A 23,285-nucleotide genomic window follows, 5' to 3' on the forward strand; every position below is an offset into this window, starting at 1 on the left:
CCATGTCTTAACATATCAAAATGTGTAAACATTTGAGAAAAGACATTCATGTCGCAATGCTTATTTAACGAAATGAATAAAAATAATGCTCTTTGACAATTCCTAAATTATGGCTGTAACAGGGAGCCATTGCACTGAAACTTTTATATTGCTAAGACCGGAAATAGTGTTTACGTTTCTCGTAAAACTTTACACGCGCTAGCCAGCTGGATGGGAGGAAAGGGAGTCGGGAAAAGACAAACATGGTAAGAAATGTATATATTTTTTCTGATTCAGCAAAGCAAATTTTCCTCCTATATAAACCGTTGCGATTGTGTGATTAAAGTTGTGAAGAAGCTGTGTTAATGGGCTTATATTACCTGTTTTACACAACAAACGTAGCTTTGTACGTTAGCTTGAGCTAACTACCTAGCTCGCTTAGTTAGCCACCAAAGCCTTCTGGCTTTTAAGTCATCTGATCGACAGAATTAAACTGTTTATAGCTGCGCTAGCTATGAAGTATTTTTGTGGGGACTAAGAGTGACATCTCCTGTTCAGTGTTATCCTTTGTGTATCAGCAAAATGACAGTCAAGACACATTGACGGTCAGAGCTGTCAGGATAGCCTGTGATTAGTTATAGAGAAGGATATTTCTCCCTGTTTCAGAGTTGTATTGCCAGTAACAGCTATCATACCCTTCGTTCTTAATCTGTTTGATTTACGTATTTAGTTATTTTCCAGTTAGTTGCTTTAGTTATTACACACTGTTCTAATATTGTATTTTGACAAATGGCAGATTCATTGCTTCCACAGGACAAATCTTGCCATTGCTGCTTCTTACTTGAGTGCGAACGTCTGTTGTTATGTCTTTATCCAGAACAAGCTGAAGTCCTCACAGAAGGATAAAATTCGTCAGTTCATGATTTTCACACAATCCAACGAGAAGACTGCACTGACCTGTCTGTCACAAAACGACTGGAAACTAGATGTTGCCACTGACAAGTTTTTCCAGAATCCAGAGCTCTATGTTTCAAATCTTAAGGGGGCTTTAGACAAGAAGAAGCTCGAGCAGTTGTACAACAGATACAGAGGTATGTAAAGTAATTTCAGTAAAGCACCTCTGTGACAGCTATAGTGTGTTTGGAACAGCGTGGACACATCCCAGGAAGCAAGCTGCATTTTAATACTCTCAGCGTTTAACAAGGAATTAATAGCTTTCTCCAATGTTTTCACAACAATGAAGAGTAAGGGGGGAAAAAAAGTTGTTTGCTTGTCTATTCAGGGTTAACTTCATATAAATAACTTCCACAGCTAATCTATCTCACTCTGCAGGGACTGCAGTTGGTATAAATACCATATTGATCGTTACACCTGATCACAAATGATATTCAGTACATGAATTGATGAAACAATTACTTAGATTGAACCAAACACTTTTTTTTGTCCACCATGTTTCTGTATGCATGATGGCAATTTGAGTTTCAAAATTAGTAGACCTACTAAGTTGTTGTTTTAGTTATATTTATATCTATATCTATATCTATATATATCTATACAGATATATAAAAAAAAATCTGGGGTGATTCATGTGAATTGTCGCTATCAGATAAAAAGTTACTCCAAATAATCTTACACCACATGACTTCAACAGTGAATCAAATGCTAATCAAAATTCATTTCATTATTATATAGATATATTTTTGAAGATACGCAGTGACTGAGGTCATGGTTATTTTAGGACAACTGAATCTCGTCCATCTAATTTAGATTTGATTCTAATTTGAAGGGCCTCTTCACTTCATCACCATTGCCCTTGATTAAACCCTCCTCAGGTATAAATTTTAACACATTTCCATTTGCTGTCAATAAATGAACAATCAAACACTTCACACTCTTACACTACAGATACTCAAGATGACAACAAGATTGGCATTGATGGGATCCAGCTGTTCTGTGACGACCTGGGTTTGGACCCAGCCAGTATAAGTGTTCTCCTCATTGCTTGGAAGTTCAGGGCAGCGACACAGTGCGAGTTCTCAAAACAGGAGTTCATGGATGGCATGGCGGAGCAGGGGTAAGACAATCGGCTACATTGTAAAAAGGAAAACAACTTGTGGAGTGGTCCTTTCAGAGTAGTACTCATGTGATACCACTCTTAAAAAAAAAAATAAAAAAAAATAAAAATATATATATATATATATATATATATATATATATATATATATATATATATATATGTGTATATGTATGTATGTATATATATATATGTGTGTATATATGTATGTGTATATATATATGTGTGTGTGTGTGTGTGTGTGTGTGTGTGTGTGTGTGTATATATATATATATATATACACACACACACTCAGTTAACAACGTGAAATCCCAGCAACACACAACTTTGTTAAATCATCAGACCAAAACCATTTTTCTGATATTTGGGCATTTTTGCCAATGCGTTGGGTTTCTTTTGCACTCCACATGGACTGGTCACATGGATGCAACTGGGGCCCTCTCAAATGTTATTGGTCAAATCTGCTCAAGTGGGAAACTGAAATAAGAAGCTTCCCTGTCCCTACATTTTCTCCCTTGCCTACAGATTCTGTATTTACATGCAGAATCTATTTGTAGAGAATAGCTTAGCTGCAGTGATTGCTAGCTGTGGGGCAGCAGAGAAGGCCCTCTTTCTGCTTGTTAGTTTGGTAAATGGTAAATGGACTCAATTTTATATAGCACTTTTCTGCCTTAGCGGCACTCAAAGCGCTTTACAGTGTCGTCTCATTCACACATTCACACACTGATGGTGGAGGCTGCCATGCTAGGCACCAACCTACTCATCAGGAGCAATTATGGGTCCAGTATCTTGCTCAAGGACACTTCGACATGGTCACCGGGGTCGAGGATTGAACCAGCGACCCTTCGGTTGCTAGACGGCCGCTCTACCCCTGAGCCATGCCGCCCAGTTTAGCAATAAGTGTGTTTCCCCGAAACTTTAGTGTGTTCCTTGTAACAATTTTAGTCACAACTAACTCTGTATTGATGGGATATAATGTTGTCATTGTATACACGGTCAAAGCTAACCACAATTAGGAATAAATACATGAAAAAATGAAGCCATAGAACAAGGTTTTATCATTGACTTTGACATACCGAAGTCCAAACCATGTCCTTGATACTGGACACATTTGACCAACTCTCTTTCCACTTTCCTAGCTTAGTCGAACTCAGGTTGCATATCCATCAGTTCTTCTAAAAAATTAGTTGCCAGATGAAGTGCAGTCAAACTTATTGTGTAGGCGAAGACTGCAGTTTTAGAATTATGAGAAGAATTGATTTCCTGCATACCATATTTGTCAAAGCTAACTGTGAAGCAGCGGGGTCTGGTTTGAATTATGTGATATTGGATTGAAGGATAGACTCACGTATTTGCTGATACTGCTCCTGCATTTTTAATCAGAATTCTAAAAATGAGAGAGAATATTCACTCGGTGGCTTTTGAGGTGTTTTTTTTTTTTTAATTGGTACTTCAGTGTGAAATGGGAGACATATTAATTGTGTTAGAATGCATTCACTGAACTGAATAATGTATTCTGTACCTTTTTGGATTCTAGCCCTGAGTTTCAACTGGATTCTTTAAATTCATGTCTTTCGATGGACCAGACAGTAAAAGCCTACCTTGTGCTTCCTCAGGTGTGACAGTATAGAGAAGCTAAAAGCTCAGCTGCCAAAGATGGAGCAGGAGTTAAAGGACCAAGGAAGATTTAAAGACTTTTACCAGTTTACATTTAATTTTGCCAAGAATCCTGGCCAGAAAGGTTTGGGTAAGTGTCCCTTGTTTCTCATCATTTGAACTGGAAAACCTCTTGAATACATTACCACCTTATTTTTTTTCTTGTTTAGATTTAGAAATGGCTATAGCATATTGGAATTTAGTACTGGCTGGAAGATTCAAGTTCCTTGACCTGTGGAACACATTTTTAGTCGTAAGTTGATAATCACAAACCTGTGTGTACTCTTTACATGCAAGTATGAAATCTCCTCTAAGTGGCTTGGTCTTTGCCCTCAACTTGTTTTGCAGGAGCACCACAAAAGATCTATTCCTAAGGATACTTGGAACCTCTTACTAGATTTCAGCACAATGATCACAGATGACATGTCGAATTATGATGAGGAAGGTTTGTACACACTTGACTGCTGAAAACAAAACTACTGTGTGGATGGAGGAAATACAGTGTAGTTACACTTTCAACAGTATGACCTGTAAATGTCTGCTTGTGAGTTTTCAGATGCTGCTTCACATGGCCCTTGTATGTCTTTATAATGTAATATCACTGTTTAAAATACATGTTTATGGGAAGTGTGCTCATTGCCCTCCCTCTCCAGGGTCAGACACGATGATAGACCCCTCTCCTCTGCATGTGCGTTTAGACGTGCTAACGGCGAGTTAGCGTAGTGCCGTGAATGGTAGTCTGCTGGCAAGTGTTAGCATATCTCTGTCAAAGTTCATCAGAGACACTCTTCTCCAAAATGGTCTTTACTTACATGATTATAATCAGGATTATACATAAAATTTGAAATAACTTTTTAAAATTACAGGGTATTTTAATTTTAGAGTCCAACACAGTTGGAACTACATTCCTGACTGGATGCAGTGATTTCATGCAGCAGATCAAAAGCCCCAGTGTGACTTTTGCAAAACAAAACATTTATTGATGACTAATCATTGCTGACTTATTCCAAGCTGATATGGACGATTACTTGTGCACAAAGAAAAGCCCGAACCTGATGGATGTCTTTTGCCAGGTATGCTATCACTTTCCATCCACCACCATTCATTGGGCTATGCTAGCTCTTGGTCAGCCAGTCTCTGTGGGTCTCAGCTCACTAATGCACACGCACGGGAGAGATGGGTGTCTGTCTTGTCTGGTTCTGGGGAGGTTTGACAAGAAGCATATTTGCTGAGAAGTTGGCATGTTCCTTTTAATCGTCATTATCATGTGTTTTTCAATAGGAGCATGGCCTGTCCTCATTGATGACTTCGTGGAGTTTGCACGGCCACACATTGGGACCAAAAGTACTGCAGTTTAAGCTCCTCTGAACATCAATGCCAGGTTTCTACAAAAAGAGTGCAGTGAACATAGAACGAGTGGACCGCACTGGGCTGGGAACTATGTTGCCTTTTCAACCCTCAGGACTGAAATATTTTACACAACAGAGACTTTATATATATGTGTGTGTATGTACATATATAAAAGGCATATCACTATGTTGGTCAACCTGTGGTGGTTTGGAATTTTTATTATCAGTATTGGGTTGTTGTTTTTTTTTGTGTGCGCTTAAGCCAACAAGAGTGGTCTCCCTATCTTGGCCCTCCTGGGTCATTGATGGAGTTGGCCTTGGCTCCAAGCAGATCAATAGACACACTTTTGAATTGTAACTGAAAAGTTAGGGGTTTGCGAGGGGATGTAATTCTTTAAATATTGAATTGAATTTTAATACTCGTGTGGATTCTTGATTTTCTTTTATGATAAATTTTGTGTGACAAGTTGGTATAAAACATTGATTGTAATTTTTTTAAGCATAATGCTGTTTCTTTAAATACAAATGTATGAAGAAAAAATAAATGTTTCAATTTGGTATCTTTAATCCTGTCGACCCTGTATGCTCTGTTCCTCTTTACAGAACTTCTCTATCCCCTGGATCAAATTTAGGCCTTTTGACTTAAAAACTTACTTTTTTCGGTCTGGGAATCTGTTGGCTAACACTGAGACTAGGTTTTACATTACTACATTTGGCGCATATTATCTCGGGCATGACGTACTTAGATGAGCTCACGTAGTTGTTTTTACATTTTAGATTTGGCAGTGTGCTTGAACAGTTTTCTCCATGAAGTGGCCTCGATCGCGCTGCTGCCTCATAGTGGTGGTCGTAACGACTGCGGTTCTCATCATTTCTACGTCACGTGCGGTTGCCAAGGACGACGGACAACAGACAGCCCAGTGAACAGCAAACCGAAGAAAGACGCTCATATCTGTGAACGGACCCAAAATATACCTTGGAAATTTTCTGTTTTGTTGACGCCGATTTAATTTTTTTTTTTTTGGAAAATGTCGAACATTCCGAATTTAATTTTATCGGATTTAGGCTGGGAGGGAAGCTCTGCCATCCCTCTGCCCAACGCTGAAAACAAGGCTCTGATAGAAGAGGTGAGTGTGGTCAAGATAGCATGTATTTATAGACACAAATATGAACGAACTTAAGACGCTACCATGATAGGTTTAGCCAGGTACTCGTAAAGTCCTAGTATTGCAGTGCTATCTGGTGGGAAATGGCTGCATCTATTGGCTGATGGTGGTACTTGCCCCTTTTCCTGCCGCACTTGTCCAGCAAAAAAAAAATTCACTGTAAATTTCCCACATCCTTAGTGATGTAGTACATCCCAAACATGTACATACTAGCATAACAATGATAAACAAAGACGAAAAACACTGTAAAAGATGACACACCAATCTTTTGTGTTTTCCCCCATATTTTGTTATTAATTTTACTTCATTCTAATTCACTCCGGGTACTCCAGCTTCCTCCCACAGTCCAAAGACATCAAGAGGGGACGAGGCTGATTGATACTCTAAATTGACCGTAGGTGTGGCTGTGACAGTGAATGGTTGTCTGTCTGTATGTGTTGGCCCTGCAATGGACTGGTGCCACGACCAGGGTGAACCCCGTCTCTTGCCTGAAGGTCACTGGGATAGGGAAAAGCCCCCTACCCTCAACAGGATAAGCGGTAGACAATGGATAGGTGGATGGATGGATGGTGTCGCCTGTGTCAGCACACTTTGTTTCATCTGATCTTTAAATCAACCTGCTAATGATTGTCTGTCATGTAATGCTTGTCATCTGTTAACCTCTTTAACAACAGATCCGTTTGAAGCAGAGGGAGATGGTGCAACTGGGGAACAAACTTGAAAAAAACAAAGAACAAAAGAAGTTAATGATGGAATTCCTCAAAAATGTTAAACAGGAGCTGGAAAACACAGGGGTAGGTTTTTTGATTCAGATTACAGTGTAACATTTTTTTCTTATATAATGCCATACAAGTGTGGTTTATCTTAGTTTTACACTTGAGTGAAACTCAAATAACTTCTCATTTTGATTTACTGTATATGCACAGGCTCTGTGCAAGGCCAGGGACAGAGAAGAGCAGTTGGAGAAACACCTCACAGCCCTCACAGAGAGAGAGATGGGTCGCCTGGTGCAGGAAACTACCAAAATGGAAAAAGAGTGTCGTTCTTTAGGACAGCAGAGAAACATGCTAGAGGTCTGAAATATCCATAGCATGAACTCTATAGCGTCAGCTAAGACATGGTCGTTAACTTTCGTTCATATCCTCAGAATCAAATCTTCAAGGCTAAACAGAGGTTAGAGGAGTTTAAGAATCAAATGAACTGGGACCAGCAGACCCTGAATTGTTTTTTGGAGGAGACTGCATGCAAAGATGAGGACATCATGGCCATCGTCAAGTACGCCCAGCAAGATGAGCAGAAGATCAAGGTGACAGGCTGTCACACTACAGTTAATCTATCTGTTGGCTAAACACTTAATTGAGGCTCTAAGAGTGGGAGACCACTCAAGAAAAAGGACTATCAGAATCAGAAATCCTTTATTAATCCCTTGCAGGAAATTATTGGATTGCAGTGCTCCATTTCACTGTAAGAAACAATATATAATAAAGAAAAAAATAGAAATCAAGGTGGCACGGTGGTGCAGTGGTCAGCACTGTCGCCTCACAGCAAGAAGGTTCTGGGTTCGAGTCCTGGCTCCATCACAGGATCTTTCTGTGTTGACTCTCCATGTTCTCCCTGTTCCTGTGTGGGTTCTCTCTGGTACTCCAGCTTCCTCCCACAGTCCAAAGACATCAAGAGGGGACGAGGCTGATTGATACTCTAAATTGACCGTAGGTGTGACTGTGAGTGTGAATGGTTGTCTGTCTCTATGTGTTGGCCCTGTGATGGACTGGTGACCTGTCCAGGGTGAACCCCGCCTCTCGCCCGTAACTGCTGGGATAGGCTTCAGCCCCCCCCCCCCCCCCCCCCCAGTGACCCTTAACAGGAATAAGTGGAAGACTATGTACGGGTGGATGGAATAGAAATCAAAAATATAAGGAGATAGCTTTTGTAACATATTTACATTTTTATACTTAACTGGATATTTGTATTGCACTATTTAACTGAGAAAAACAACTGGGCTGCATCTTAGAGGGAGGAGTTAAACAGTTTAATAGCCACTGGTAGGAATGATTTCCTGTGGTGCTTAGTGGTGCAACTTGGGGGTATGAGTCTCTGGCTGAAAGTATAACAATCAGTTACATCTGTTTGGTTGTGTAGACATAAAGAGATGATGACAAACCCTTGGATCATGCAGTTAGGAATGGCTCAATATCACTTTTTCCTGTCTGATACCACAGCCTCGAGTAGCTGCCAATGTTGATGAGACAACTACAACGATGCAGTAAATAATACACTTGTATTTGAGGAAAACATACCAACACTAAGAATAAACAAATGTTTGCAATATATTTAAACTACTTGCACATCTTTTACCATGGTTTTTCATCATTTTTTCCCCCCACCCAGTCATTTTTTGAAACTATTCAACTAAATTACCATTGCTCAACTAAGCTAACACCTTTATGTGTATGTGCTACAACAGTCACTTACTCTGGAGATTGAGAAGAAGACTCTGGAGGCTAATAAAAAGCGCAAAGCCCTTGACAAGGAATCCACTGAGACAATGTCTGCTCAGGTACTGCAGAAAAACACACACACTGTTTATATGGCTGAGCACCCTGAAAGCTTAGGGTCTGATTTATTAAATGTTGGCGTGTGTAAAAATGTGCAAATTGATAGCAATCTCAAACAGATGTGCTAACGGATTTACTCAGGGTTTGCACTGGCGATTGCATCTTTCAAACTAGCATGATAGTGTGCAGTAGCACATTTGCCTTAATGAATGTGCAACATTGGGTATTTTTACAAAAGTGTGCAAAATACTGACGGGAGAAAACGCGTATTTGTCTATTGAGCACAAACAATGTGATTGATCAAGCCAGAAAGCAACTTCAAGGATTGTGTTTGTATACAACAGGTTGGAAAAGAAGGTTTTAACTGACCAAGCCTCCTGCACAGAAGGCTGCAGTTGTTTGTGAGGAGGGGGCATAGGTGAAATTAAAAAACTACATTACATAGAAAACACTTTTTCCTCACTTGTGTACTCATTTTTGGTAGGAGGTTAGAAAAAGTAATACAAACATAACACCTATCTCGCGATACCATTCTGGAGCTCTTGCATGAGCTAAGAGCTTGAATGCAGATGGTGTGTGAAACAAAAGTGTCCCATACCCTGGAGACACACCCTATACACACTGGTTAAGATACAAAAACATGATGAATTCAATTAATTTTCCGATATGTATTTTTGTTATTTTAATTCATTTAAAAAAAAATTATCTTTGAGAATAACTCTTAACAAATGAGCTCTTGCTGTGGCTGATAACCAAATGAAAAAGGACAGTCAAACCCAATACAGCCAAAAGAAAATGAAATCTAAATGTCTTTTTTTTAATTGGTATGACTTCAGTGTGTTCCTCTCCTTCCTCATTAATGGGACAGACAGCACTGAAACATGCAAAACCCTTTCAGTGCTGCCTCCTCCAACATGTTTGCACCTACTGCCAATCACGCAGATTCCCTGAGATGATCAACCACAAAATGTACGCCAACAAAATGTGCAACATCTTAGAATACACATGCAATCTAGTTCTCAGTATTCTGGAAACTAGAAAATCAGGTTGTTAGTATTTTATGTAGAGGAAACATTTTTTTTTATGTTCCTATAGAAAGAAGTAAGCAAGGACACAAATATTTGCAGACAGAGAAGGGAAGATAAAGGAAAAATATCGGCCATAACGTTAGTAGAAAAAGTGATTGTAACATTAGTGAATAAATTATGCTTTGACATCAAGACATTTAGCTCTGCAATATTTATTTCAACACATCTGTAAAAAAAAAAAGAATAATTTTTTTAACATTCAGGATATTGCTCTTGAGGAAGTTCACACAGAGTACATTATTTCTTTCATTTGATCTCAGATTGCTTTGGACAAGACAACAGAGAATTTACAGCAGGTTCACCAGGAAACGCAGCAGGTCATTCAACAGTGGGAGAACACTCTCAATCAGATGAAGCAGCGAGATGCAGAGATGCAGCAGTGTGCACTGGTAAAAATAATCTCACACATTGCATGATCTCAAACGGACAACGCACGGCTCGTTTTAGCTCCATCTTTTTCATTCTAGAGTTTGGCCCAAACAAACCAGAACATCAGAGAAAGGAATGCCACAGTGACTGAGAGGAAGCACTTGCTGGACACTCAGAGGAACAACAACAAGGAACTGGAGAGGAAGATAACCCTAGCCGATCGACAGGCCGCAAAACTGAGGCAGAATTTAAAGGAGGAAGAGAAAAACTCTGGCAGGTTGCAAGATGAGGTCTGCTCCTTGAGACGAAATCTTCTCAGCTGCAATTGTAGATGTATTCAACAAAACCTTACTGAGCTTCTTGATTCTCATGTGTCTGCAGCTGAGGACTTGCAAAGGCACCCTGGATGGAGCCACTGCTGATGTGGAGTCTGTGACATCTCAACTATCCAGAATAAAGAAAGACATTCAGGATAACAGTGACAAGTCGGTGGAAACCTCTTAATTGATAAACAACACCTAAAATACTTCATTAAAAAAAGTTAACTGTCTTGAATGACCAAATGTGTGTATTGTAGACTGAAGCGGGCCAGGACCTTCAATGCTGCACTGGAGGAGAAGCTGAAAGTTGTTACACAGAAAGCCCTGAGTGAGGAGGAGAGAGCTGCCCAGATGGACCAGTTCTTCCAGGATGAGGAAGAGGCCATCAAGGTGACAAGCTTCACACTGTCAATAAGCGACCTTATCTGAACAACTCTGTCATTGCCATTGTTACATAAAGCTTTTCAACCCTGATAAAGTATTAACATGCTTGTCCTACATTTGAAAACACCAGCTAGTACACGGAGTACTTTCTAACCCTTGTTTTGTGTCTTGAGACAGAAGCTGGATGTCCAGCTGCGTGACTGCAGGGAGGAGCTCTTTCGTTGTAAAGAACAATTACAGGCCCTCAAGATAAAGGAGAAGGACTCTATTGCTCAGATTTCAGGGAGCAAATCCATTATCATCAGTCTGGATAAACATCTGAGGAAACTGGAGACAGAGCTGATCAGACAGCAGATGACCATAAATGAACAGGCATGCTCACCAAAATATGCCTATCAACAACTTAAACAGCTTAAATCTCATACATGTTTTCTTTACGCAGGACTCCCAGTTAATCTCCCTGAGTAAAAAACTGGCTCGGCTACAAGGTAACATCGAATCTGATGAGAAACAAGTGTTAGAAATGAAAGTTGTCGAGCTGACCAAATCACTGGATGAGAGGAAGAAGACAGCCAGCATGCTTTCCAACCTGCTGAAGCAGTCAGAGGTCAGTCTGACTAATTTAACTAATTTAAGTTCTACCTTGACAAATGATTCCGTTTCACTGGTTATTCTGTCTCGGTCAGGATGGATTTCGCTGTTTGAAGAAAGAGACGGAGAAGTCAGAATCTCAGAGGAGAGATCTGAACGACAAAGTGGAGGAACAGATGCTGTTTCATAACACCAATGAGAGTGAGCTGAAGAGACTCAAGCTCAAGAAAAAGGTAACATCATAGTGCTGACAGCTTCTCAATGCTGAGAACATAGCTTTAACATCATTGTGATTGAATAGCTGTCTTTATTCTGCTGGTCTTTAAACCAACACTTCAACTGAAAGGTATATTATACCTTTGAAGCACTCAAAAATAAGTGTAGTCAGCTCATAAAGAAGTTTCCAACAGCCCAACTCTCCAAGATATTCAGAACTATTGGAGACAAGTATATCCAGTGTAAAGAGATATAGACCAGAGGAATGGATTATACATAATACATTTGAAAAATGTTTTTCATTTTTCTTTATTCGGCGGCACGGTGGTGCAGTGGTCAGCACTGTGGCCTCACAGCAAGAAGGTTCCGGGTTCCAGTCCCGGCTCCATCACAGGATCTTTCTGTGTGGAGTCTCCATGTTCTCCCTGTTCCTGTGTGGGTTCTCTCTGGTACTCCAGCTTCCTCCCACAGTCCAAAGACATCAAGAGAGGACGAGGCTGATTGATACTCTAAATTGACCGTAGGTGTGACTGTGAGTGTGAATGGTTGTTTGTCTGGATGTATTGGCCCTGCAATGGACTGGGGACCTGTCCAGGGTGAACCCCGCCTCTTGCTCCAAAGCCGCTGGGAAAGGCTCCAGCCCCCTGCGACCCTTGACAGGGTTGAAAATGGAAAATCCAAATTCCTTGTGTGGATGGATTATTGAGTTGCACTGTGCACAGTGCTCTAACGGTTAAACCTCTCATGCTGCATGGAGGTAGTAAACTCAGTGAGGCATGATGTATGTATCTGCATCATAACAAAGCCATACACTCACCAGGACAACTTAGTGGAGCACAACATCCTGAAGATAGAGGTCAAGCGTGTGAGGGATCTGCTCTACAACCAAGCGGACAGTGTGCTGTCTATGGAGAAAAGGAAGCTGAAGCTGCAAATGGACATAAAGGAGAGGGAAGAGGACATCAGGGTCTTCAGGGAGATGCTAAGCCAGCATCTAAAACTGGATGAGCAGGAGAGAAAAAGACTGAGGTAAAAACACCTGCTGGGCATCACACCACACTTTCCTCAAACAATTCTGTAGAGGGTCACACCTCACAAAAGGATCAGTTTGTTTAACTTTGATTCCCTTGCAGTGCTGAACTAAATGATAAATTATCCAAGATCAACATGACGAAGAAACGTTTTGAGGTTTTGACCCTTTCAATGGCACCTCCTGAAGGGGAAGAGGAGAAATCCCCGGTCTACAATGTCATAAAGGTGAGAGGACCTCAACCACACCATTTTATCACATACAAAGCTGTTTGAATTGAAAAAACACAGCTGTGTTTCTGAACAGGCTGCACAAGAGCAAGAGGAGCTCAGGCAGAGGGGAGACAGACTGGACGAGAGAATCCGCAAGATGGAGCTGGAAAATGAAGCTCTCAACAACACAGTTCAGTTATTCAACAACAGCAACTCTGCATTTCGCAAATCCCTCAACCAAGCAAATGAATCCAGTATGTATGATGAATTAAAGTACACCTGAGCACATGACCTTTCAGGGGATGAGGGCTTTATGTTATATTGGTCAGTTCTGTTTTGTTAATCTGTCTATATTTACTGAGATGTGGGTTTTTTTTGTAGGTGATGAGTATCAAGAAAATAAGAAAGTGGAAGAGCAGTTACGGGTCGCTGAAGAGACCCTCAGGTACAAGAGGAAACAGGCACAAGAGCTCCAACAGGACATACAGGTTATTTCCCTTTTTATATCCAGAACCTCAGTCAGAAACTGAATACCCCGTTTTAAATCAAGAACATGTCTGGTGTAAGCAGCTTTGCATTTGGCATGTTAAGCAGTCTACTGTGAAGTATTTTATGGCCCATTTTGTTCCTCTTCCTACAACTGATGCTTCTCACTTGTATGGTCATGGTCACGGTTGCGTGAGCACATTCATCTCTCTCATCTGTCACCTGCCGTTCGGACTTGAAATCAGCCAAACGACATATTTAGCAGCACCAGCAGTAGGTGAAAGTGTAAATGTTTTCAGAACTTTATGGCTAATGTCTGGTGACACTCCCACAAGCCTACACTGTTGTTCAGCTTGCGCTAATTACTTCATGTGCGAATGTGAAAACAGAAGCTTCAGATTCTTACACTTCTTACACATTTAATTGGTTTGAAGTAAACAATAATCCATTCCAAAACAAGGCAACTTTCTTCTCCTAGACGAATCGAGCCACATTCAGGTTCAGATAAGGGCTGCATATTTAATCAGAATAGAACTGAAATCATTGCAATGTTGCCTACTGCAAATTTCAAATTGCAGGAAGGTGCAATATTTGATACTTGTCGTTAATTGTGTGTCAAAATAATGTTTCGTTAAATCCAATATTGTGGTGCTGTGGTGATGTCCTGCCTACAAATGATATTCTAAAGATTTAAGAAAACACTTTTGTTTGATACAGATTCATGAAACAATCACATCATTTTATTGCTTCACAATTGTACAGCCTGAGGTCAATTGCACTGCAACTATTGTGTTGGAGTCATTCTGCAAAATAAATCCCAAGCGTTCATGTATGTGTGCTGCCTGGGAACCTCTCTCCATTTCCAGGAGATGCACAAAACCTTGGAGCATCTTGTAGAGGAGGAGCAGGCTGAGAGAGATGAGATCAAAAACAAACAGTTGCTCCTCAGCACACAGCAGAAAGATGTCACCGCCCAGCAGGAGAGACTTAACAGAGCCTCAAAACAGGTTTGACATGAACACACCTACTTCTCCTCTCAACACAAGTGTGCATGACTCTGTCACAACAATTCCAAACTATAAATAAGTACCGTGATTTCCTCCTGCTACTTGGTTCAAACGTTTGCTATCCACACAGTTCTGAACGGGGGAAGCAAACCTTTTTGACTGGCAAACTGACAAATTGGACCACAAGCAGAGGTTCCGCAAAAAACACTTTTCTTATTTGATAATAAAACTTTGAGATAAAAGCATATTAATTTGACTTGCAATATAAAAAAGATCACAGGGAGGAAGAGTTTGCTCTCATATCAGTCTTGCAGTTAAAATTTTGAATTGATTTGAAATAATTTTTTTAATTGCAGTGTCTTGCCTTCAAAATTTGGAAGTTTGCATCGCATCTTAAAGACACAAAGTAACCGGCATAATTTGATTCCTTTTCCGATTAAAAAAAAAAAATTACATTTTTTTTATATTATTATTAATATTTTAGTTTTTTTTAACAATGACTGAAGAAGAATTTTTACATTTTCATGTTTTTAATCTTGGGTTAGAATATATATCACCCCCATCACAGAAGTTGGCGTTGTGTAGCATACCCTCCGAAAGATGGTAAGACTCGACCGATGGTTTTAACATTTATTGGTGTTCAACAAACCAGATCCACAAACCAACCTGACAACTGACAAAACAAAGGGAAAAAAATCACATCTCTGGCTGCATGTCTGTCTTTGATAAATGATAAATAATCAGTACTTTCTCAGACAACTCAGCGTTATAAAAAGCAATACAATGGTAATTCATCAAGCAGGCGAGCAAAAGAGTTAGCATATTTTCCAAAATACATCTTCAAATAATTACGTATCGACCATAAGAACAACACACACACACACCTTGTGCCTCCTCGGGGGGTTGCCATAAACACTCCCTTCTACGTTTTATCATTAGGTTGCCGTTTCTGCCTAGTTGTTCTTTTTTTCCCCTTCAACACAACATAGGAAGGAAGCAGGAGGTAGTGTTCTTTAAAGTAAAAGCTCACTATTTAAAGCAAAACCATTAACTCCAAAATGGGATTTATATTAAAATCATGTCAGAAATAAATCTCAAGCAGATATTTGTTTTTTCAAGAAAACTTTTAACAATGCCAGCTGCTGTCTGGTGGACAAAACGAGGAACAGCAAGCAAAAAACAAACTGGGTTTGCTACACCCTGAAAAACAAAATTTCTAACAATTTCCTCTTAAGTGTATAGAAGCAATGTTTAGAAATTAAAGCGTATCATGACTGGACTTTGGGTGTTGGATTAAACGGCCTCCACGTCCAGTGTGCGCTTAGCCAGAGTTCCACTGACGGCCCCTGAGCTCCCCTCTGACTGTTATATATTTTGAAGTATTCTGCTTTCTATGTTTTTCAGTTTATTCCAACCGCTCACAGCTCCACATTCACATTGTCTGTCCCTCTAAGTGAATGTTGTTCTACTGGTTGACAGTGTTCCATACTGACCAAAAAGATCCACTCAGCTACAAACACCAAGGAGGAGACTTTTGAGGAGAGCGACATCGCCCTGCGACAGTTAACAGAATTCAACAAAAATCTTAACAAGTTGCTGAATGAGGCCATACAGGACAATCCTGACCTCAGATCCGTGCTGGAGAAGTACTTCCTGCAGGTACAAAGATGAGTAAGCATGTGGGCAGGACTAGGAGTGATTCAGGTGGAAATGTTAACACTTCTTTCTGTATCTCTCAGGCCAATCTGGCTCTCCCAACTCCTTCCTCCACTCCAACCAGCCATCGAAGCTCCAAAACTAACTCTGCCTGCAGCTCTACCTCTCACAGGTTGGACTGCTCCTAACATGCTCGTAATACTAAATGAATGTTAAATGTGTTTTACTGGCATTTTGGGAAGCTATTCTCTATTAAAAAAAAAACATTCACTGGATATTTCTGAAGGTGTCCCTTTCTGACTGCAGGTCCGCTGCATCTTCAGCCAGCAGCAGCTCCAGAGCAACACTTGCTGCCCCTTTGAAGACCGTGGAGCTGGGCCTGGATCCTCTACCCGCCTCCACACACTCCAGCTTGGCCAGTAAAACCAGCAGCAGGTCAAAGAATATGAAGTAAACTGTTTCAACGTGTGTGTGTGTGTGTGTGTGTGTGTGTGTGTGTGTGTGTGTGTGTGTGTGTGTCCGGAGACTGGAGTTTGTGACTGTGAACATCTGAACAGTAACTCCTTTGCTTTGTTTTTTGAGTTTGTCTAATAAAGAATCCCTGTTTGTCTGTATGGCCTTACCTTGCTCATCCCAACAAGCACTGACGAGATCTCATGGTCAAATTTCGCGTGCCTTGCTGGGGTTCAAACAAGTGAAGCGTGAATGCATGACACTTACATTTGTAAATAAGTGAAAACAAACATAATAGGGTCTTCGCTCCGAGTTCCTCCGGGCTCAGGCCCTTAATATAACTTAACTGGACAAGAGAAAGGCTGTCAAAAATGTATTTTAGCATTCATTATTTGGGAATTTCTACATTTATTTATTTCTGTATTGCCTTGATTTTATAAATCATTTGTTTTACTGTTTGCCTCACCCAACTGACCAATCCTGCTTTAGGGAGATACTAGGACCTTCCGCCCTATTAATGTACAGACACAGGAATAAATAAATGTTAAAGTATCTATAGATACATGAAGAAAAATATTGAAAAGAAATTAAATGAATTTAGACGTACAATAAATCATTGACAGTAATGGGTAAATAAAGGTAGAAATTATTAGATAACCTCATTTATTTATGCTTTTGTATTTTTTTCTCTCCATTATTACCAGGTGTAGGAGCCTTTTTATGTTTATTATACGTACCACATATACACACCATCCATTTTCTTCCGCTTATCCTTGCGGGGGGGGGGGGGGGGGGCTGGAGCCTATCCCAGCATCTACGGGCGAGAGGCAGGGTTCACCCTGGACAGGTCACCAGTCCATCACAGGACCAACACATAGACAGACAACCATTCACACTCACAGTCACACCTACAGTCAATTTAGAGTAGCAATCAGCCTCGTCCCCTCTTGATGTCTTTGGACTGTGGGAGGAAGCTGGAGTACCAGAGAGAACCCACACAGGAACAGGGAGAACATGGAGACTCCACACAGAAAGATCCTGTGATGGAGCTGGGACTGGAACCAGGAACCTTCTTGCTGTGAGGCCACAGTGCTGACCACTGCACCACCGTGCCGCCCACATATATACACATTATTAAAAAATTGTAACGCTCACTTTGCCTTCCTTGAACAACAGGTTTTTGCTTTGAACTTGGCTACAAAACAATTGTGGCCTGGACAATTGCAGCATGTGTTCTTAAGTGAACCACACCTTCTGAGTGAGGTGTCACTTCCTCATAAACAAAAGCGCTCGGAGGTCTGGAGAAGTCAGAAGTCACTTGAACTCTGCTTCCTACTCGTCCTCCAGTGCAGCTTCATCATGCTGCTGCTGCTGATTCTGTTGGTCACATCATGTTTGGCTTCATGTGCTGCAGAGTCAACAACGGGTAAGTGCACTGGAAAGAATGTTGTGAAAACCGTAACTGATATGTTACATAAGCGTGCAGTGACACTCTTGAGTCTGTCTTGACAGCTGAAGTTTCATGTTAAAATATTGATATAAGTTTGTGTTATTTGATCCTGCTGGAATCCTACAGGCGAGAAGTTGTGATGCTTGATTCAGTGAAAATTTTGTTCCATCGTGATTGTAGAGCATGATGTTGTGATTTTGAATTTTAAGATTTGTTTTTAGGAACTCACATACAAATTGTTATTTAACCAGTAAAATAAAAATGCACATTCGTGCATTCATTTTTTAAAACTGTTTTTGGTAAATGAAATAAACTGCAAAAAAAGCCATTTACACACCTCTCAAATAATACAGACTGACATCACAATTTGATTAATTGTTCAGCACTAGGTTGTGACAAACTAATAATGCAAACTCCATCATCCATCCATTTCTGACTGCTTATCCTGTTAAGGGTCACGGGGGTGGGGGGGGTGGGTTGAGCCTATCCAGCAGCAACTTTCGGGTGAGAGGCGTGGTTCACCTTGGACAATCCGTCACATAGAGACAGACAACCATTCACACTCGTCAATTTAGAGCATCAATCAGCCTCGTCCCCTCTTGATGTCTTTGGACTGTGGGAGGAAGCTGGAGTACCAGAGAGAACCCACGCAGGAACAGGGACAACATGGAGACTCCACACAGAAAGATCCTGTGATGGAGATGGGGCTTGAACCCAGAACCTTCTTGCTGTGAGGCGACAGTGCTGACCACTGCACCACCCAAATATTGCAAAGTCTGACTTCAAATGTGGCATCGTTTAATTCAAACATTTCCTCAGAACCCCCCCCCCCCCCCCCCCAGGGACTCATGCAGCCGCCCAAAACCAATAAAGGCACAGGTTAGTGGGTTTTCTTTGTTTTCTTTTCCAGCAGTCACCAAGACACCTGATTACATGTGTGTTTGTCCCACAGGTGTGGCCTTCCTCCAGTTAGCTGTTACGTCCAGCTTTGAACAGAACGAGGAAACCTTTGATCCAGTTACAGTAAAGGTAACTCGTCAGAGTCTCTGTTTCCTTGAAAGGGTGTCGTTTGTTTGACCGGATCGCTGCAGACCACCATCCCGTACTAGGCAGTGAATCATTTTAGTTTTTCAGCTCAGAGCTTCTGCCATCGCTGAAGTTCAATTTGACGGTGAGAGAAATCATCAGAGTCTGAACCATAGCGGAGGAGATGAGTGCTGAACAAACCCTCAATGGTCGTTCCTCCTCCCACCCCGAGCATCAGCTGACAAATTGGACAAATCTTAATCACCATTTTGGGTTGATGGAAGTCAGTAGGTTTTATGATGTCGTTATTTATGAAGGTGAATTTCTATGGGAACACTTTTGAATAAGCATAATTAGATCTATAAATGTTTTTTGTGACCCAGAGCATTGCCAACATTAATCAAGCATTAACCAATCATTCTTAATGTACCCTGAATGCAAAGAGTAACTTTTTCTACATATTAAATTCTGAAGTTGCAGTTGATATTTTATTTTTGTCAAAGAGGGCAACAGCAAAAGCGGAAGCAGTGAGCAAGCCATCTAATGAAGTACAAAAGACAAAATGTAAATTATTCAGGTATAAATATGCGTATCCATGTTTTTTTGTCTGAATTACTGGTGGATTATGGTGTTGCTGTGTAATCAATCATAAGCTAAGGAAGTGGGTGAATCAGCTGGAGAAAAAAAAACCCAAGAAAAATAAAAACGGAAATTAAATGAGTTGACGCACTAACGTTGTTCTTTCAAGTTGTTCATGTACCACACTAATCAACTTGCACAGCCGTCCGTCTCTTGATGGAGGTAAACAAAATGGTGTTCATGTTATGAAAGTTGGACACACCAGCCTTTCATTATAAAACAGATATGTTGTTAGTGTAGCATTTCCAGATGACATGTGCTTCAATGAGAGGAATTCACACGCCTACTAGGCTGATTGTGATGGACTGGCGACCTGTCTAGGGTGAACACCGTCTCTCGCCCGTAGCCGCTGGGATAGGCTCCACCCCCCTGTGACCCTTAACAGGAATAAGTGGAAGAAAATGGATGGAATAACAGTTTAGCTGAACAAGCAGATGTCTTACATTCACATCCTGGTGTTCCATCCCCTAGCTCCTGGTGTATACGTGAAATAACGTGTACCAGATATAATTAGTGTAAATAGAAGTTCTTTGTCGTTAAAGGTCAAACGGTATTTGTGAACACAAAGAGGTGAGGCACTGAAATCTACAAAGAAGTGTAAAAAAAAAAAAAAGGAGGCCTCCAAACTACAGCTGCAATCTCTGAAAAAATTAAAGAAGGCAAAAATAAATCCAGTCTTTGACTAACCTGGTAAAACAACCACACAAGCCTCTCAGCCCAGTATGTCCAAACATACAGTTAATGGAGAGGACATCTGATGAAGAACAGGTATCTTTAGTTCTGATCGTAGCTGTCAAGTGTTTAGTGGAAGTGGTTTAAATAAAAAGAGAAACAGCCAAACAGGGGAGAAGTGTAATGACGCTGTCTGATTTTCAGAAATGTCACGCGTAAGCCACAACAGGTTACAGAGTTCACTGTGAAAGTGTAATTCCCGGCCTAGCCAGCAGGTGGCGCGTACGTCCCTAGCAAGTTGTGAAATGAGACGTTATTAGAGCGCGTGATACCTTGCTGAGACCTCGGTCAGAAGTACTCTGAGAGAGCCGTACATTTCTAAAAAAACACACACAAAAAAAACCTGGTACAAGCATTTGAATATTTTGTCTTCATTAGGATCCTGAGTAGAGCCGGGAGAGAAAGGGTGGAGCTGAGTTGATCTTCTAGATTCTCACAACACCTCCGGTAAGAGAATTCATGCTGAGACGAGGGGTCGTACGAACTGTTGACATCCTTTCCGTTATGACAAAAAAAACCTGTTCTTAAAAAAAAAAAACAATCGTAGTTCTGATATTTGATGTTTTATTATATACAGAGAGACAAAGTCAGGTTGCTTTGTGTTTGAAAATGTTGTAGAAAAATAAAAGTAAATGTTAAAATGTGTGTTCGTTCCGCTCCGTTGCTGGCTCAGTCAGCCACTGTCACTTGTAACTGTTCACGTCGTTAGGGGGCCCATTTTTCAGTTTTGGGGTACCAATTAATTCATGGACGGAACACTTGTATTGTGTATCTGTCAAATATGATTGATTTGGTGAAATTATTCAAGGTTATATTTAAAAACTACATGATTGATGGATTGATTTTTCAGTGGAGCTCATCCGTCTCCTGTGGTGTGATGTGTATCTATTCATGTGCGTAGTGATTGGAGGGTAATATTCACATCCTTTACTGTTGGTTGTACTTGATTTGAAAATTGAATGGAGATAAAGTGATGAGATTTTTACTGAATGAGACAGTAGGAACTGACACACTCTGTACTGTATGTATAGATTGTTTTTTGTTGGTTTTTTTAGAGAGAGAGAGTGAAAGAATTCATCTGAACCTGACCCTGATGGTCAGTGACCAGCGCACCACAGACATTGGCAGCGGATGGACCAGGATCCTGGTGTGACCAGCCGGGGAATCTTTGGAACCATCAACACTCTCTTCTAGACACAGATAAGATAATACATAAACCTACCTGGGGCTACACGGTGGTGCAGTGGTCAGCACTGTGGCCTCACAGCAAGAAGGTTCCAGGTTCGAGTCCCGGCTCCATCACAGGATCTTTCTGTGTGGAGTCTCCATGTTCTCCCTGTTCCTGTGTGGGTTCTCTCTGGTACTCCAGCTTCCTCCCACAGTCCAAAGACATCAAGAGAGGACGAGGCTGATTGATACTCTAAATTGACTGTAGGTGTGACTGTGAGTGTGAATGGTTGTCTGTCTCTATGTTGGTCCTGTGATGGACTGGTGACCTGTCCAGGGTGAACCCTGCCTCTCACCCGTAGATGCTGGGATAGGCTCCAGCCCCCCCGCGACCCTTAATAGAAAGGAATAAGCGGAAGACAATGATGGATGATGGATAAGGGTAGTTAAATAGCGAATTTTGAGAGACAAACATTCACAGGCACGCGGGGACCAGAGACACTGAGACACCTTTGTTTCTTTCATCCTCACTGGGAAACAGTTGTTCTGAAATCATTTGTGTTGTTGTTTTTATTTCTTTATTTATTTCATATGTGCAACTGTATGCTCGGGGAGCCGGCTTAGATAGGCAGGGAATATAAATGCTGATCATTTTTGTCTTTTCAAATACTTGTATATCTTCAAACTAACTTGTGTCGTCTCCTCTCTGCTGACCTTTTATAATTCAAGGCTCTGTAGCCCCATCTAAAACTTCTGATTTTTGTCCAGCTTTGGTTTATAGTAAACTGAGTTAGTTGTCAAACACACTAACTCAGAGGGGGAAAAGAAACGGTTCAATTCCGTTGTAGTTGTTTCATTTCAAATCCAGTGTGGTGGCATGCAGAGCCCAATTCATGAAGATTGTGCCTCTGTCCAAATATTTCCGGGCCCAACTGTAAATGGAAAGGACGTCTGATGAAGAACAGGTATCTTTAGTTCTGATCGTAGCTGTCAAGTGTTGAGTGGAAGTGGTTTCAATAAAAAGAGAAGCAGCCAAACAGGAAAGAAGTGTAACGACGCCGTCTGGTTTTCAGAAATGTCACGTTTGATCACGTTCCCCTCCATTATGTTGTGGTTGCATGATCTTTTTAAAGTCAATAAATTAAATATAGAAAATATTCCTTTCCACACTATGAAGGATTACCTAAATACAGAACTTGTTTCGTTTCAAACTGTTCAGAAAGGAGAGAAATATCTGCTTCTGCTGGATCGCTGAGTGAATTAGCTGGATCTCTATTTATCAACGGCCCCAATGTAATTTAAAGGTAGCACTGTTAGCTTTTATCTAGTGTCCCTGGAACTTGCTGGGAAGTAAACGTGATTTGTGGGCCATTTAAAATGTCATGGAAATAAAGAAAATATAGCTATTTCTAATATTCACAATTTTACAATTGAAACCAGTTTAATACTATCGACATGGGTGAATGTTGGCCGTGTGTAAATGTTCCTATTGGTGCAGCCCTTTCAAGCCAGATGAACACCGCTTCAGTGCTCCGTCTGACAGCAGCTTCCCTCGTGTGCAGACAGGCTCGGGATGGAAGTCGTTCCTCATCGTCTCTGTCTCCAGTGTTGTGGTGCGTGTCAATCGATGTTCCTCATGAGCTGCCTGCACACCATTTAAGCCTTCGGGGCTGCTGGAGC

The 23,285-nt window shown here is 40.9% G+C and overlaps 3 protein-coding genes across 6 annotated transcripts in view; all 3 read left to right on the forward strand.

Annotated features, from left to right (window-relative positions):
• Positions 1-128: 128 nt before the first annotated feature.
• dcun1d1 (DCN1, defective in cullin neddylation 1, domain containing 1 (S. cerevisiae)) lies at positions 129-5,625 on the forward strand. The gene is made up of 7 exons (XM_086203214.1): positions 129-245; positions 857-1,070; positions 1,885-2,053; positions 3,670-3,800; positions 3,880-3,962; positions 4,058-4,154; positions 4,991-5,625. The coding sequence occupies exons 1-7, from the start codon at positions 243-245 to the stop codon at positions 5,065-5,067; spliced, it is 774 nt and encodes a 257-aa protein (XP_086059340.1). The 5' UTR covers positions 129-242; the 3' UTR covers positions 5,068-5,625.
• Positions 5,626-5,937: 312 nt separating this feature from the next.
• On the forward strand, positions 5,938-16,763 carry ccdc39 (coiled-coil domain 39 molecular ruler complex subunit). Its single transcript, XM_086204889.1, has 20 exons — positions 5,938-6,185; positions 6,899-7,018; positions 7,151-7,297; positions 7,372-7,530; positions 8,689-8,781; positions 10,128-10,256; positions 10,335-10,526; positions 10,618-10,721; positions 10,814-10,946; positions 11,118-11,312; positions 11,383-11,547; positions 11,627-11,764; positions 12,568-12,776; positions 12,881-13,004; positions 13,084-13,243; positions 13,371-13,477; positions 14,342-14,482; positions 15,962-16,141; positions 16,222-16,310; positions 16,445-16,763. The coding sequence occupies exons 1-20, from the start codon at positions 6,087-6,089 to the stop codon at positions 16,590-16,592; spliced, it is 2,832 nt and encodes a 943-aa protein (XP_086061015.1). The 5' UTR covers positions 5,938-6,086; the 3' UTR covers positions 16,593-16,763.
• A 3,898-nt stretch (positions 16,764-20,661) lies between these two features.
• The window catches only part of LOC147261267 (uncharacterized), an 8,160-nt gene continuing 5,536 nt past the window's right edge, over positions 20,662-23,285 (forward strand). For 2 of the 4 annotated variants that reach the window (XM_086203216.1, XM_086203220.1), the window contains exons 1-3: positions 20,732-20,885; positions 21,494-21,754; positions 23,104-23,218. In XM_086203216.1, the coding sequence (XP_086059342.1) occupies positions 23,118-23,218 (101 nt within the window). In that variant the 5' untranslated portion in view covers positions 20,732-20,885; positions 21,494-21,754; positions 23,104-23,117. The other 2 variants (XM_086203217.1, XM_086203219.1) reach the window with 2 other exon arrangements.

Source organism: Aulostomus chinensis, chromosome 5, assembly GCF_037954235.1.
Source record: "Aulostomus chinensis isolate RoL2024-O1b breed Wild chromosome 5, RoL_Achi_v1.0, whole genome shotgun sequence".
NCBI classification, from domain to species: domain Eukaryota; kingdom Metazoa; phylum Chordata; class Actinopteri; order Syngnathiformes; family Aulostomidae; genus Aulostomus; species Aulostomus chinensis.